This window comes from Microchirus variegatus (assembly GCF_963457635.1).
Source record: "Microchirus variegatus genome assembly, chromosome: 22".
Taxonomy (NCBI): Eukaryota; Metazoa; Chordata; class Actinopteri; order Pleuronectiformes; family Soleidae; genus Microchirus; species Microchirus variegatus.
Window position 1 is genome coordinate 11,750,433 of NC_139823.1, and position 12,492 is coordinate 11,762,924.

The 12,492-nt window shown below is 39.1% G+C and overlaps 1 protein-coding gene across 1 annotated transcript in view; it reads left to right on the forward strand.

The window, feature by feature from the left end:
* stxbp5l (syntaxin binding protein 5L) overlaps positions 1-12,492 on the forward strand; it is a gene marked incomplete at both ends in the record, with an annotated part of 105,765 nt that overhangs the window by 58,267 nt on the left and 35,006 nt on the right. The window contains 3 exons of the mRNA XM_083908921.1: positions 6,364-6,427; positions 8,062-8,145; positions 10,152-10,275. Of these exons, the coding sequence (XP_083765047.1) occupies positions 6,364-6,427; positions 8,062-8,145; positions 10,152-10,275 (272 nt within the window). The remainder of the gene's footprint in view (positions 1-6,363; positions 6,428-8,061; positions 8,146-10,151; positions 10,276-12,492) is intronic.

Consider the following 12,492-nt stretch of genomic DNA (forward strand, 5'->3'; position numbering starts at 1 on the left):
ATTTTTTTGTTGTATCATTTTGTTTATTCAATTATTTCTCAGAAGAAAAAAATGCACCCTCATTAGTTACCCCACATGGTAATTCAACTGAAGATGATCCTCTCTGTTGTAAAGCACAGTACATTTTAAAAACTAAATATGTTTTCTGTTTTTCCCCATTCCTTTCCCGTTGTCACCTGGAAGTGAGTTTTTTTTGACCGATAAACATTCTTGAATGTGTCTCGCTCCACCTTATAATTGCTGGAGCACTGTGCTATGCATTCCAACAGAAGGGTGCAAAAGAGTGGAATGATTTGAATGGGTTATTTTTGTACACTTCACAACTTTTGACAGCTATGCACGGTCTCTTGCTGGTTTTCAATAAGCCAGCCTGACTACTTCCTGTAAGCTGTCAGCCAAAGATGCAGAGATACAGGTACAGTCCGCGTGTCTGCAACGAATGTTTAGCAACTAACTATATAATTTAGCAGAGGCTGTGCACACAGGGATGCAGCAGTGCTCCACTTTTGTCCCCTCACAGTGCTTGAATTAAAACGCTCTTTCATTTCAGGCCATTTTAGATCCCTCAGGGCTGACTACTAACAGACAATGTTAATGTTTTCTATCTATATTGGATATTGTAATAGCTGTTCTGTCTATTTCATAGTAATTCATCAATATCTTAGATTTGGAAACAGTGCTTTTGGGTTCATGTACTTAAACAGCATTGTTTGTGTGTGAAAAGTGAATTCAGCTTTACACAACGAAGCTGTGAAACCTCCACTGTGCAACACATCTTAGTGCTTTAAAACACAGTGATGCCTTTTTCCTCATGTCAAGTGACAGGAAAAAGCAAAAAAACAATTGGAAGCTTTTCCCGAGAGCTGCTCACTCCAAATCTTAACACCTGACTACCTCAGCACGTCAGCAATACACCCGCCAGATTCAGTACAGACAGATTTATATTTCGAGCCAGATGGTGCTCTATACTTATCCCCTGCCATTACACAAGTGTGAAAGTTCTAAGTGTGCAGTTTTTGCACCATGCACTGTCTCAGGAACTCCCATTTTCCATTATAGGAGAAAACATAGTAGCCCCCATGGCTCTCATTCATTGACATTCATTGTATAAAAGGACAGTTGAATGACCGAGATGCCGACATAATCAGTCAACGAAGCAAAAGTATATAATACAACTACTTGATTATGCATAATCTCAAACCAGTGCAGAAAGGTGAGAGAGCACATAGCCATTTCAAAAGTCTATATGATATATAACAATATAACAATCCATAGTCTGTTCCGTGTGAGCATACATAATAACACATAATGTATTCTCTATTCTCTAACACTCAGCACTCTCCACCTTTCTGAAGTGGGGTTCATGAGGAGGTGAACAGGCACAGAGTGAATCTTTTCAACACAAACACTGCGACTGGGGAGTGTCAGTGTTTGGTTGTGGAGCATTTCCACTAAACATGAATAGGGATGAGTGGGGACTTTTTAATATTTATTTTAGTGGGGGAATGAGTTTGCTCACTCAGTGATCCTTACCCATTCTCCCACTGTGTACAAATTGTGTGTGATTCATATTTGGTATGTGTATGTGTGTGCATTTTTGTCACCGCAGTGTTAGTATGTTTGCCATCCACCAATACTTTAATTGAACACTGGGCCTGAAGTATGCCTTCTTGAAAATCATTTCTTTTGTTTTTGTGGTATAAACAGTTGAATCGGGAACACTGTTCCCAAACATGAGGGTTGGAATCTCATTGAAATTCAAATAGCTTTGCCACATATTTAATGCACAATTTAATCTCAAGGATATTCATTCCAAAATGAGATATAAAAAAAAATGAGATGCAAGAGGGAATTGGGAAACACACCAGCCCAGTGCACACTCTGCTGCAGTTCATGGATCCCTCTGATGAACAGAATGATGTTAACGCCTGGCATCTCCTCTACCGTAATCACATTTGGCATGTTTGGCCATTTCGATTGGAACATAAAGAAAGAAACTTTTGCCAACATCTTGTTTGTTTTTTGTATGAAATGAATAAGTTAATTTCAATTGCAAATGCACAACCAGTGTGACACCAGAAAAGGCAACAGCATCCATGTCTGTCAGATAACACTATACATTTGCAAATGTGTCTGGAACAAGATGTAACACCTCTGTGTTTACGTTGCTGCGAATCAGGACACATGGCCAACCTCTGCAGAAATGTATATAGATTTTCCTACAATATGCACTTTTGGCAACAAAGCATGGCCAATATATTTGGCTTTTGAGGCTGCAGACGGAGGACTCTTCCTCTCACCCCTTGCTTTCCCAAGTCCGTCAGGGAACTTCAGTGGCCTTTATTTTCCAGGAAGGAAATCATTATTCCTCACTTGTTTAGTAAACTTCTTCTTCAAAGTGTGAAATGCACACTCTGGCTAGTTGGTCCATTTGTGTTGGTTTTGAAACTCGACGGCACAAGATATAGAGCCCCCTGCCTAAACGTTATATATTTACTTCAAGGCTACAAAGTCTAAGCTATTTTTTAAAGTGATTATAGCCATGTGTCCAGCCATGGCAAAACTGCAGCATGGCAAAATGCTACCTATAAGTATATACCTGATACTCGGTAGCATTTTGCATTTTTGACAATAAACCATCCTAAAAAATTGTTGTGAATAAGTATGGAATATAGTTACAATATAATATACTGTACACAACATATAAATTCAGTGTATGACACCATGTGATGCCAAAATGTTAATATGTTGGTATAATATTAACTTTTGCAGTCAAGGGAACCATAAAAACAAAAGAGAAACATATAGGATGCTGGTTGCATATAATGTCATTGCCTTCTCTACAAGGGGTGAGAAGAATTGTGGGAACATTGTGGTCTGAATGGATGTTTCGTGAAAGAGCCCATAAAAATAATTCTACAAGTGATGCCGCTCGCTGGCTGCAAAACATGAACATTCTCATCTTCCTGTTTTCTTTCTTTCCTGCAAACTGAATGCCTCAATATTCTCTGAGCTCCACAAACACCAAATGTATATTTATGTTAAAACGAAAGGCTATTATTCAAGTGTCCACTGATAATGGACTCACACATTGACTTCATCATGTGTCCTGTTGATTTTTGTCTTCTTGCCTGTGACAGGTTGCCATGACTCCCCCAGCCCTGCTTTAGCTTAAGGTCTCTTTGCATTTGTGTTTGTGATTATCTGCAGCCTTGGTTGTCATGACTGAATGGAGAACAAAAGCATTCCTTTTGTCTCTTCGTCTTCTATTTTCCGCTGACATTCCTTTGCTCATTCCATTAGTTATTGCTCTTTAGTCTATTTCCTCCATTAATTTTCACCCTTAGATACAAGATTGGATTTATGTTAATTTGTAAAGCGGTAGCATATGCCAGCATTTATTTGGGCTCAAGTCAAGGATCTTGGCCGGGATTTTGGATTCCATTCATGTTTGAGATGATTTATTATTATTATGATCATTATTATTATTATTATGAGTGCACGAGTACTGTTGTTGAAGCCTTGAAGCTGATTTATTAATCTGCCTTTTTAAAAATATCATTGCATATCTGAAAAGGAGCAGAATCATCCTATTAAGCTTGCTGCCCTAAAACCTTGAATTGCTATCCCAGCTAACAATTTTTGCTTCCCAGAACGTTCTGGGAACATTACCTTTTGGTTGCGGGAGTGTTCCCTGAAGGTTCCCCCCTAGGTTGATATGGAACGTTTAGTGTTTGGTTGCAAATAATATATGGTTAAAAAATATAACTCACCAAAGGTGATTCAACCAAAGGGGAACGCTGTGTGGAAACCACAGAGCATTAGGCTCCTGCCTAAGCCTGTGGGAACGTTCTCTAACCCTAGTTTTTGGTTTGGTTTAGGAGAACCATGGGCTAACTTTCTTTTAACATTGTGTATTAGTAGGGATAGCACCATTTCAGCTTGTTCTATGTAGAGAGAGAGACCCTGACCAGCAGAAATTACATATTATTACAATATTATTGTCTATTTAAAGTGATGCAATTTGGTTTCAAATGAAATGGTATGTTTTGCCTATTGAAATTGTTCCTGTAGTGTTGGCATTATCACATGAAAGTAACCTGGTGGGTGGCGGTAATCATTTGAGATGTGTTGGCAGTGCACTTAAAGGGGTTCACAGAAACACAGCCACCAAGGGTGAAGTCAATCGAAAGAGAAACTTTCAAAAAAAAGAAAAACAGGGCAGAAAGAACTAAGGATTTATTGGAAGGATTCACTTCAGCGCAAGTGGCCTCACAGCTTTTTCAGAAAATATTGATTGACTAGCTATTCATGGCTGAATTAAATAGTTCTCAAAGCATTTTGATTTTATTTGTGCCTTTCAAAGACTGGCCTTGCTAGCTGAAAGGCAGACTTTATTAGGAGTCACTAAATCAGTCAGTAACTCACCATCAGTTCACATATTCATCCCCACAGTGTTAAGCCAAAACCAATATTTTCTCTTCTTTCAGCTAACAACCTTATATCTTGCTATTATACCATATGAACATTGTATACTGTGTGTCAGTGTATGATGTACAATCTTTGGTCAAATCGTCATGGACATGTTTTTTAATGGTTGGTGTAGCCAGACTGGCTTATGGCTTCCTCTCACTGTGGCCCTTCAGTGACTAGACAGATGTGTTGCAGATGGTTTGCTTATTACTTTATAGACTGCAAAGAAAAGGTATTGAGCTGGTTTTTTTATCGCCCTCAGACAGCAGGCATAACCAAATTGCCCTATCTGAGTGTCAGTCACACTTAAACGTGCAGCTTCCCAGATCAGCTCACATTTCTGCCGTAACGCTGTGATTGTGGATGCCACGGTGTAGTGAGCTGGTGACCAAGTAGAGATGGTCCTTGGAAACCTACGCTGCTGTCATATCTCTTGCTTTCTGTGTCTGTCAGATTTTTCTTAATCCCAAACTGACAGATGTTGTGGCTGTCTGATTGTATTACAGTCACATAAAGTATAAATCCAGCTGTATACTATGTTTTCCTGTGATGAAAGAAGTTCACAGAAGATTTACTTATGTAAATAGGGCAATTCTGCAGTATGGAGATATTCAGTTTCAAGTGCATGCATTTTATTTTGTATTTAATGTATCCTTTATTTAGCCAGGAAGGTCCCACTGAGATACAATATCTCTTCTTCCAGGGAGTCCTGGAAGTGGTTTTCTTCCATTTTACTTCAATAAATGTACAAAAATAAAAACAAGTACAGTGGGAATACTGCATATTGTGTTGTTTGTATTGTATTATACTAATTGACGCATTGATATGCACAGTGCAGTGATGCTGTATGTAGTTGAAGGTGGAGTTATTTTCAAACATCTGTGAACTAATCTAATCACCGATTCATGTCTCTATTCATGTTTTGATTCTTTTTGTATTATATATAAAATAATACAAGATGACCTAAATGTAGTGAAATAAACATGTTCTCTAAACTATTCTTAAAGGAACACAATATAGGATTTGCTAATGTAAAAACACCCATATCTTCAGTAGCGTGTTATAGCATTTTATTCAATATTGCATTGTTTTATTTCAGTATATTAGAGATGAAAATGAACCTAAAAACTGACAAAAGAATGACCGTGCTTCACTTTGCGTGGCTCATGTTTTCAACTAGGCTTATATAACCTCTTGCTCATTGTGTGCGCATTGTTTGAATCACTTTTATTTATGAACGAGATGGATGAGAGGACAAGAGGACCTCAATAACACAGCCTGACACACAGCAAGCTCAAATGCTCTAGATATAGATGACAAGCACAGAATTTACCAGCCAACCTGAAACAAGAGGTTCCATAGTGCCAAGGCAGGCGATGCAGACCTGCTCAGACTCTGACAGAGGTGCCATATTATACCCTGTTTTGAGCTGATGTACCATCAAAATAATCGTGGAGACATTATCTGGAGGTTGAATAAGGTTTTGAATAAGAGCAAGAGTTGGGGTTGATGCTTCATGGTAATGTAAAGCAGGGAGACTGAGTTTCCTCTTTGTGCAGCTCTTATGTTCTCCAAGTATATACTTGGAAATAATGCAAACTGAGGTTTAGGTTTGAAAGAGAAAAAAGAAATCACTTCCCTAGTAAATTAAAGGTTACATAAATGCTGTAAGGGTTGGATGTTGCCGCTTCCTGCTGAAAGCAGTAAATAATGTCAATGTACAGTATTTTCTTCTATACAGTGCCTGAAAATGTCATGGCAGCATGTCAGTTTACACTTTAGTCTGAACAGAGTGAAACTGTGAAATTACTAATTTCTCGTTGTCTCCACAGCATTTTTTTTCTATTTTTTAAACTGAGTGTTTTTCATCTCTCTTCTCTCTCATCACAGTTCAACTAAAACTCATCCAGGACCCGTGGTTCACTTGAGTGACAGCCCAAAGGATGAAGGCAAGGTGAGGAGGCAGATAAAAGATGCTCCCTTTTCTCCTTAAGAACCACATCTTATCCTTACCACAATCAGCTCCCCTCCCACTTCTTTGCCTTTGTTTAATCTCTGCCTTTTTTCATCACTTACATGTCTGTCCTCCAACCTCCCACTGCTCACTGCATTTTCATCCTTTCTTCCTTTTTGGCTTCTTTCTGTCTTTCTATCATTTATCCTTTTCTATCCTCTAGTTGCCCACCTCATACTTTCAGAGCTTTTCTTTTTGACTCTGGCAGAAACGTCTCTCTCTCTCTCTGTTGTTACTCTCCTGTTCTTTTTCCTCTTACCCTCGAGGTTTCCACGTATACGCATTAAAGATATGAACTGTTCGGGACCTTCAGGTAATATGTTTTGAGGACAGGAGGGTTTTTCAGGGTCATGCTGCAGTCACATTGGTGAGGAAAGTGGCAAGCGAAGGTTGCTGTAAAAGAGGGGCCATTGAAGAGCATATTGATTTTTTTCCCCCGTGGATTTTCTCTGCCTCTCGATTAAACCAGACTTGACAAGCGGTGAAGACATAAAGACGAGACAAGAGTTTACAGCTGTAGTCATACACCGACAAATAAAAAGACGGCATAAAAATGATAACGTTTCTAACCTGAACGACTTGGGATAGACACAAAAGGATTTTATACTTGTTTTTATTTCTCAAAGCCTTTGCTTCTTTTTCTTGTTAAAATTAATTCATGTTAGGTAAATAAAGAGCCAACAGTGCCGCCTTCCTAATTATGACTGCTCCGACAGCAGGGAATAGACATTCATGCTTAAAAAAATTAAATGTTTTATTCTACACTCCACAATAAAATACACAGAAGCTAAGATAACTGCTGTTTTAAATAATGCTGGCAGTGTAGCTCATCGTTACACAGTCTTACTGGGCATAATTGAAAAACAGGTCTGACTGTAGGTGGAGAATTTCATATATAAAACATGAGGTTGCAACCTGTTGTTTGAATAAATCTCACACTTGGTAATTCCACACAAAAATGAATCAATGTGGATGTTTTTTACCGACATTGCAGACTCTAGGTGGAATAGACCGTGTATATACTGGTAATTGTATACAGGTTGCAAATAAAAAGGCGTCATTATATACGTATATACGTGTTTAGATGACTAGAAATATGACTTAATGACATTACATTTTCTCAATTTCTGCTACATCTGCTCCAGATTAGCCATAAAAGTGACTCACGAAAAAATAAGATAAGCATGTGCATGAACTGTATGTCTATGCTTGTGTAATTTAAAATCAATAAATCAATAACTATAACTGTCAGTATACAGTTGATGTAGATGTATTGTTAGTGATGGCAGAAAGCAGAGTCATGCAGGTGCTAAAAAAAATAACACACTGATTAGGAGTTAAACCTTCCAGTCGTGATGAACTATAAAACTCTAGCAAAGAAACTTTGCCATCAGACACAACCATGTCTGAATAGAAGTCATAAAGAGGGAGGAGGAGAAGTGGGGAAAGTATTTATGGAGTGCCACCAGCAAAATAGTTCCCTTACATTACAGAAATGAGTGCAGTTGCATTACTGTTGGCGAATAACTCATCATTTCTTTATTTTCGATTCCTTGTCGCACTCCACTCTGAAGTTGCTTATAGGGTTTGAGAGTGGGACCATCGTACAATGGGACCTCCGGGGCAAGAAGGCCGACTTCAGAATCTACTATGATGAGGTGAGTGCCACTGTGTAGCCATAAAATGTCTCCATCTTTTACACTTAAATTCTGCTGCTCAGGGCCTGTAGTTAATGACAAAACCGTCCTACTCAAATGTCAAATCCTCTGTGCCCTGCATTTAGTCATTGTTGAAACAGCAGAGAACTGAGATATGGGAGTGATAGATGCATAAATCAGTTTAAGGGAAAAGTTGCTCTCCCATGCTCTCTCATTTCAGGGCCTTCACCTTATCCTCTCATCCATCACTTCCACTACTCCAAAACAGAAATTAGCCTTTTGTTCTCAAAGTGTTTTAAGTGTCCGAGACAAGTGATACAGTCTCCCTTCTTTTATCAGCATCAACTTTTCTTATTTTTTAACAAGGCAGCTTTTTGTCTTCAAGTGCTGTATTTTGCTGCCTGTTTTCCTGACAACCAATTACTGCTGTTTGAAGAACTCACAGTAATTGGGGGACTGAGGCATGCTCATAACAGTCATATCACTGCAGGGCTGCGTCTGACAGCTTACACAGCACTGTGAACTGAAACAGGTGAAGAATGCACCGTCTGTTGTCATTTGACACAGTTAACAGTGTAACCTTAAATAAAAGTCTCTCTTTGGATGTTTTGTTTGTATGTTTGTGCTCTTAGATGGGTTATTGACAGCGTGTGGCATTGTGTATTCATGGTAAAAGCATTCAAATGTTTTCTCAGTGTATGGCTGACACATAGCTCCTGATTTATACATTATAAATAATCCACCATAAGTGCTGCACTTCTGAGAGACTAAAAACCTTTGGAGCAATTGGAGTAATTACAGGTAGGATGAACATCAGCAAATGCCTCTTCTCATTATAAAGCACACACAATTCAACTCAACAAGACAGCTATAAAAGACTAACTACTGGAATACACGTAACTTTACCATATTACGATGACTCTTTTTTGCAATATTACATAATTTCATACACAGAACGATACACAAACACCACTGTCAAACACATATCGCTCTTATTTAATCTGTTTCTTTTAGCACCCTCTGTGGCCTCAAACCCAATTTGCCCCATGGACAGTTTCGCTTCACAGCACTGATCCTCGACATCCGCTGCCGTTTCTCATCTCCTGTCCCATCTCCCGTTAAGAGTCATATCCTGCTCACATTCATTAAGGTGGTCTCATGTGCATCACCTCCAGCGTAGGTTGGTGTACAAATAAAATACACCGCTCTCTTAAGTCTCTTAAACGGAAGAGTGGAAGTCCTGAAAGTGCTGAATTTCAGCTACTCCTACTAGTCTTACTGATTCTATTCTTTTATATCATTAACATTACATATTTAACATTATTTCCCTTTTCTATTTTGGATCTGTTAATACTTTAAAACACTTTATTTTCTTCAAAGTCACTGCATCAAATATATACTCATTTGTTATTTGTAATAGGGAATATACCTTTGGCCAAATGACATAACTTACCCCACGCTGACATCTCAATGTTGCCTGAGTTGTCCCTCCTGGCAGTGACAGTGATGGATTTTGGTGTGAAGAGTCTTTGAAACAACAAAGAGTGGATCAAAGGTTCACCAGCGCGTTGGCATGTTTAAATAATCAGACAAGTGGACACCGGGTTATTTGACAGATCATGTGGGAGAAAGATGGACGACTTCAAAAGACACCATCTGGGCATGCAGCGAATGCTCAGCAACAGAGTACAATATCTGTAATTTGTTGATATGGACATGACATTTCACTTCATCTACAGAGCTGAGGTGTTTTCACTCACACATCACACCCTCACATGATAGAGTTATAGATGTGAAAGTTGCATAAGCAGGCTATCAAATACCAAAGGATGCATTGTCAGTTTGTGCTGCATGCTGTGAAATGGGCTTCAAGGTTCTTCCTGAAACACAGATCTGTTGATGATACGAATTAAAAATCACTCTTTGTTTGAAAATAAAAAGAAGTAGATTCCGTATTACTTTGACATTGATCATGCTCGTCTTCTCCCTCTGTGCTATTGATCCAGGCCATCCACTCAGTCAGCTGGCATCATGAAGGGAAACAGTTCATGTGCAGTCACTCCGACGGCAGCCTGACGCTGTGGAACCTCAGAAACACCACCAAGCCATTCCAGGTCACATTCCCTCATGGTGAGATACACACTTTTTTTTATTTTGTGACAGGGAATTCATTTTAAAGAAGGGAGTACTCGGTCCTTGGGCTGTTACCTTACAATACACAGTTCAGTCGGACAACCCACGCTTTGAATGTTACAATGTTTATTGCATCAGAATACCAATGACTTCGTTTTGGCGTCCAAGCTCCGACTTAATCACTGCCCACGGATATGTTTGCATTGTCATATCGAGGAGGGATGAGCAAGCATCTTATACCCCCAGTAGGAGCCTGCAGGTGGATGCTGGGGGGGAGTTGGGGCTTAATGCACGAGCAGCAACACCAGAACCGGGCAGTGGTGAGCGATTGGACATTTTTGTAGCTTAAGTAGCCCACCAAATTGAGAGGTAGCGTGTGTGAGGCATGTCTTCTGGATATTGGAATCCAGCACAGCACCTCAACTAGCTTTCTGGCTTGCATCATACATGGAACATGGAAATGAAAATGTCTATTGGTTACTTTTCAAACAGAAAAATAGAGCTTTAGAGGGGAAATAGAGTAACACACCACTCAACAGTGTGAGTACGATGGTGTGCAAACACATTTCAGAGGTGATTTCTTTATGAGAAAAATATATTTTTTATAAACTGACTCAGGATTTGTCCCACTGGGATTTATCGTAGTGTATATTATAAATGTTGGTCGTGACATCACTTTCTTTGGACCTACTCATGGTTATCAAAGGTTTATTGGCAAATGCAACTGGCTGTGTGGAGCCAACAGCTCCATATTATTGAAAACAAGATCACTGCCAAGTGTCTGCACATTTAGAGGGCATGACAAAGCAAATCTGGCTTTTCAGGTGAGAATTCGGGGTTGAGCGATTTTCATTCCACTTCTAATCCTATATATACTCCTCCTCTGACTTATCCTTGCCTCTATTTCTTCCCCCACTCTGGTGTGGTTTGTGTATTTCACTCTCGTGTTGTCAGATATCTGGTGATGAATACCTCCTCACTGTGACTTACTTGTAAACTGGGATCATAGACGACATCACAAAACACCGTGGCAAGAGGGAAGTGTGCGGGCGGTGAATGTTGAGGGCAGCACAGCAGGTTCTAAAGATCATGGTTAAATACAGACAGATTGTTTATGTGACAGATTAACGAGAAAGGAAATAGAGTTGACCATGTGTAGAGGTGAATCACTGTAACAACTGTAATTTATTGTACTTATTTTTGGATTGCATTTGTACTTAATTTGTATTTCTGACAACTTTTCCTTTCACTCCACTATATTTCCTAAATAAATATTATACATTTTTGTGAACCAAGGATCAAATTATACATACTATGAGACTTTAACTTCTTAAAGTGATTTTCTGGTGAAGTAATTATTTACTCCAGTTTAGTTTTCCAGTGCTCCATACACCAGTGCATGTCATCTCCTCAGAATGAAACCCTCCCTTTATTCTAGTAATTTTGGGCAGGATAGTGCAAGCCAAACACCACATAATGACACCCACCTGCACTTTAAAAGCCTTCATGCTCACATTTTGGCATTGTTTTATTTGTTTTGTTCATGACTTGATGCTGTATGCGGCTGTCAGTGACTGTGTTCAGTTGTTGCTTGCTGTCCAACCTGCTGTCGGAGCTTTTCACCAGCAACATAAAATAATTGGATTACCTTTGCATATTACAATAACAACAATGACAAAGCCACAGCAGAGTCATTAGCAGCAGCATTCTTCTAGCCCCTCATTACTTTTGTGAATTATATGCTCTTAAAGACATTGCCGTTTTGGTTTTCGTTGATTGATTAAATTTTCCAGGCTTTTGAAGGAAGAATAGCTTTACTTGTAATTGAGAAGGAAATGTACCATTCAAATTAGGTCCTAGTGTATAGACCGTGCATATATAGTAACACATTTGCAGGGGGATAACATGAAAGTTTGTGTTTTATCTTTGTTTTCTATTGTAGGAGAGAAACTATGTGGCATTTTGTAAAAATATTTATTTATATTATATATTTATTTTAATATACATTCATTCATTCATTCGTTCATCTTCTACCGCTTTATCCTCCACATAAGGGTTGCACAGCCACTGGTGCCAATCCCAGCTGACATAGGGTGAAAGGCAGGTACACCCTGGACAGGTCGTCAGTCCATCACAGGGCCACACAGAGGCAAACAACCATTCATTCTCACACTCACACCTACAGTCAATTTAAAGGAAATTGGGGAACTGGGA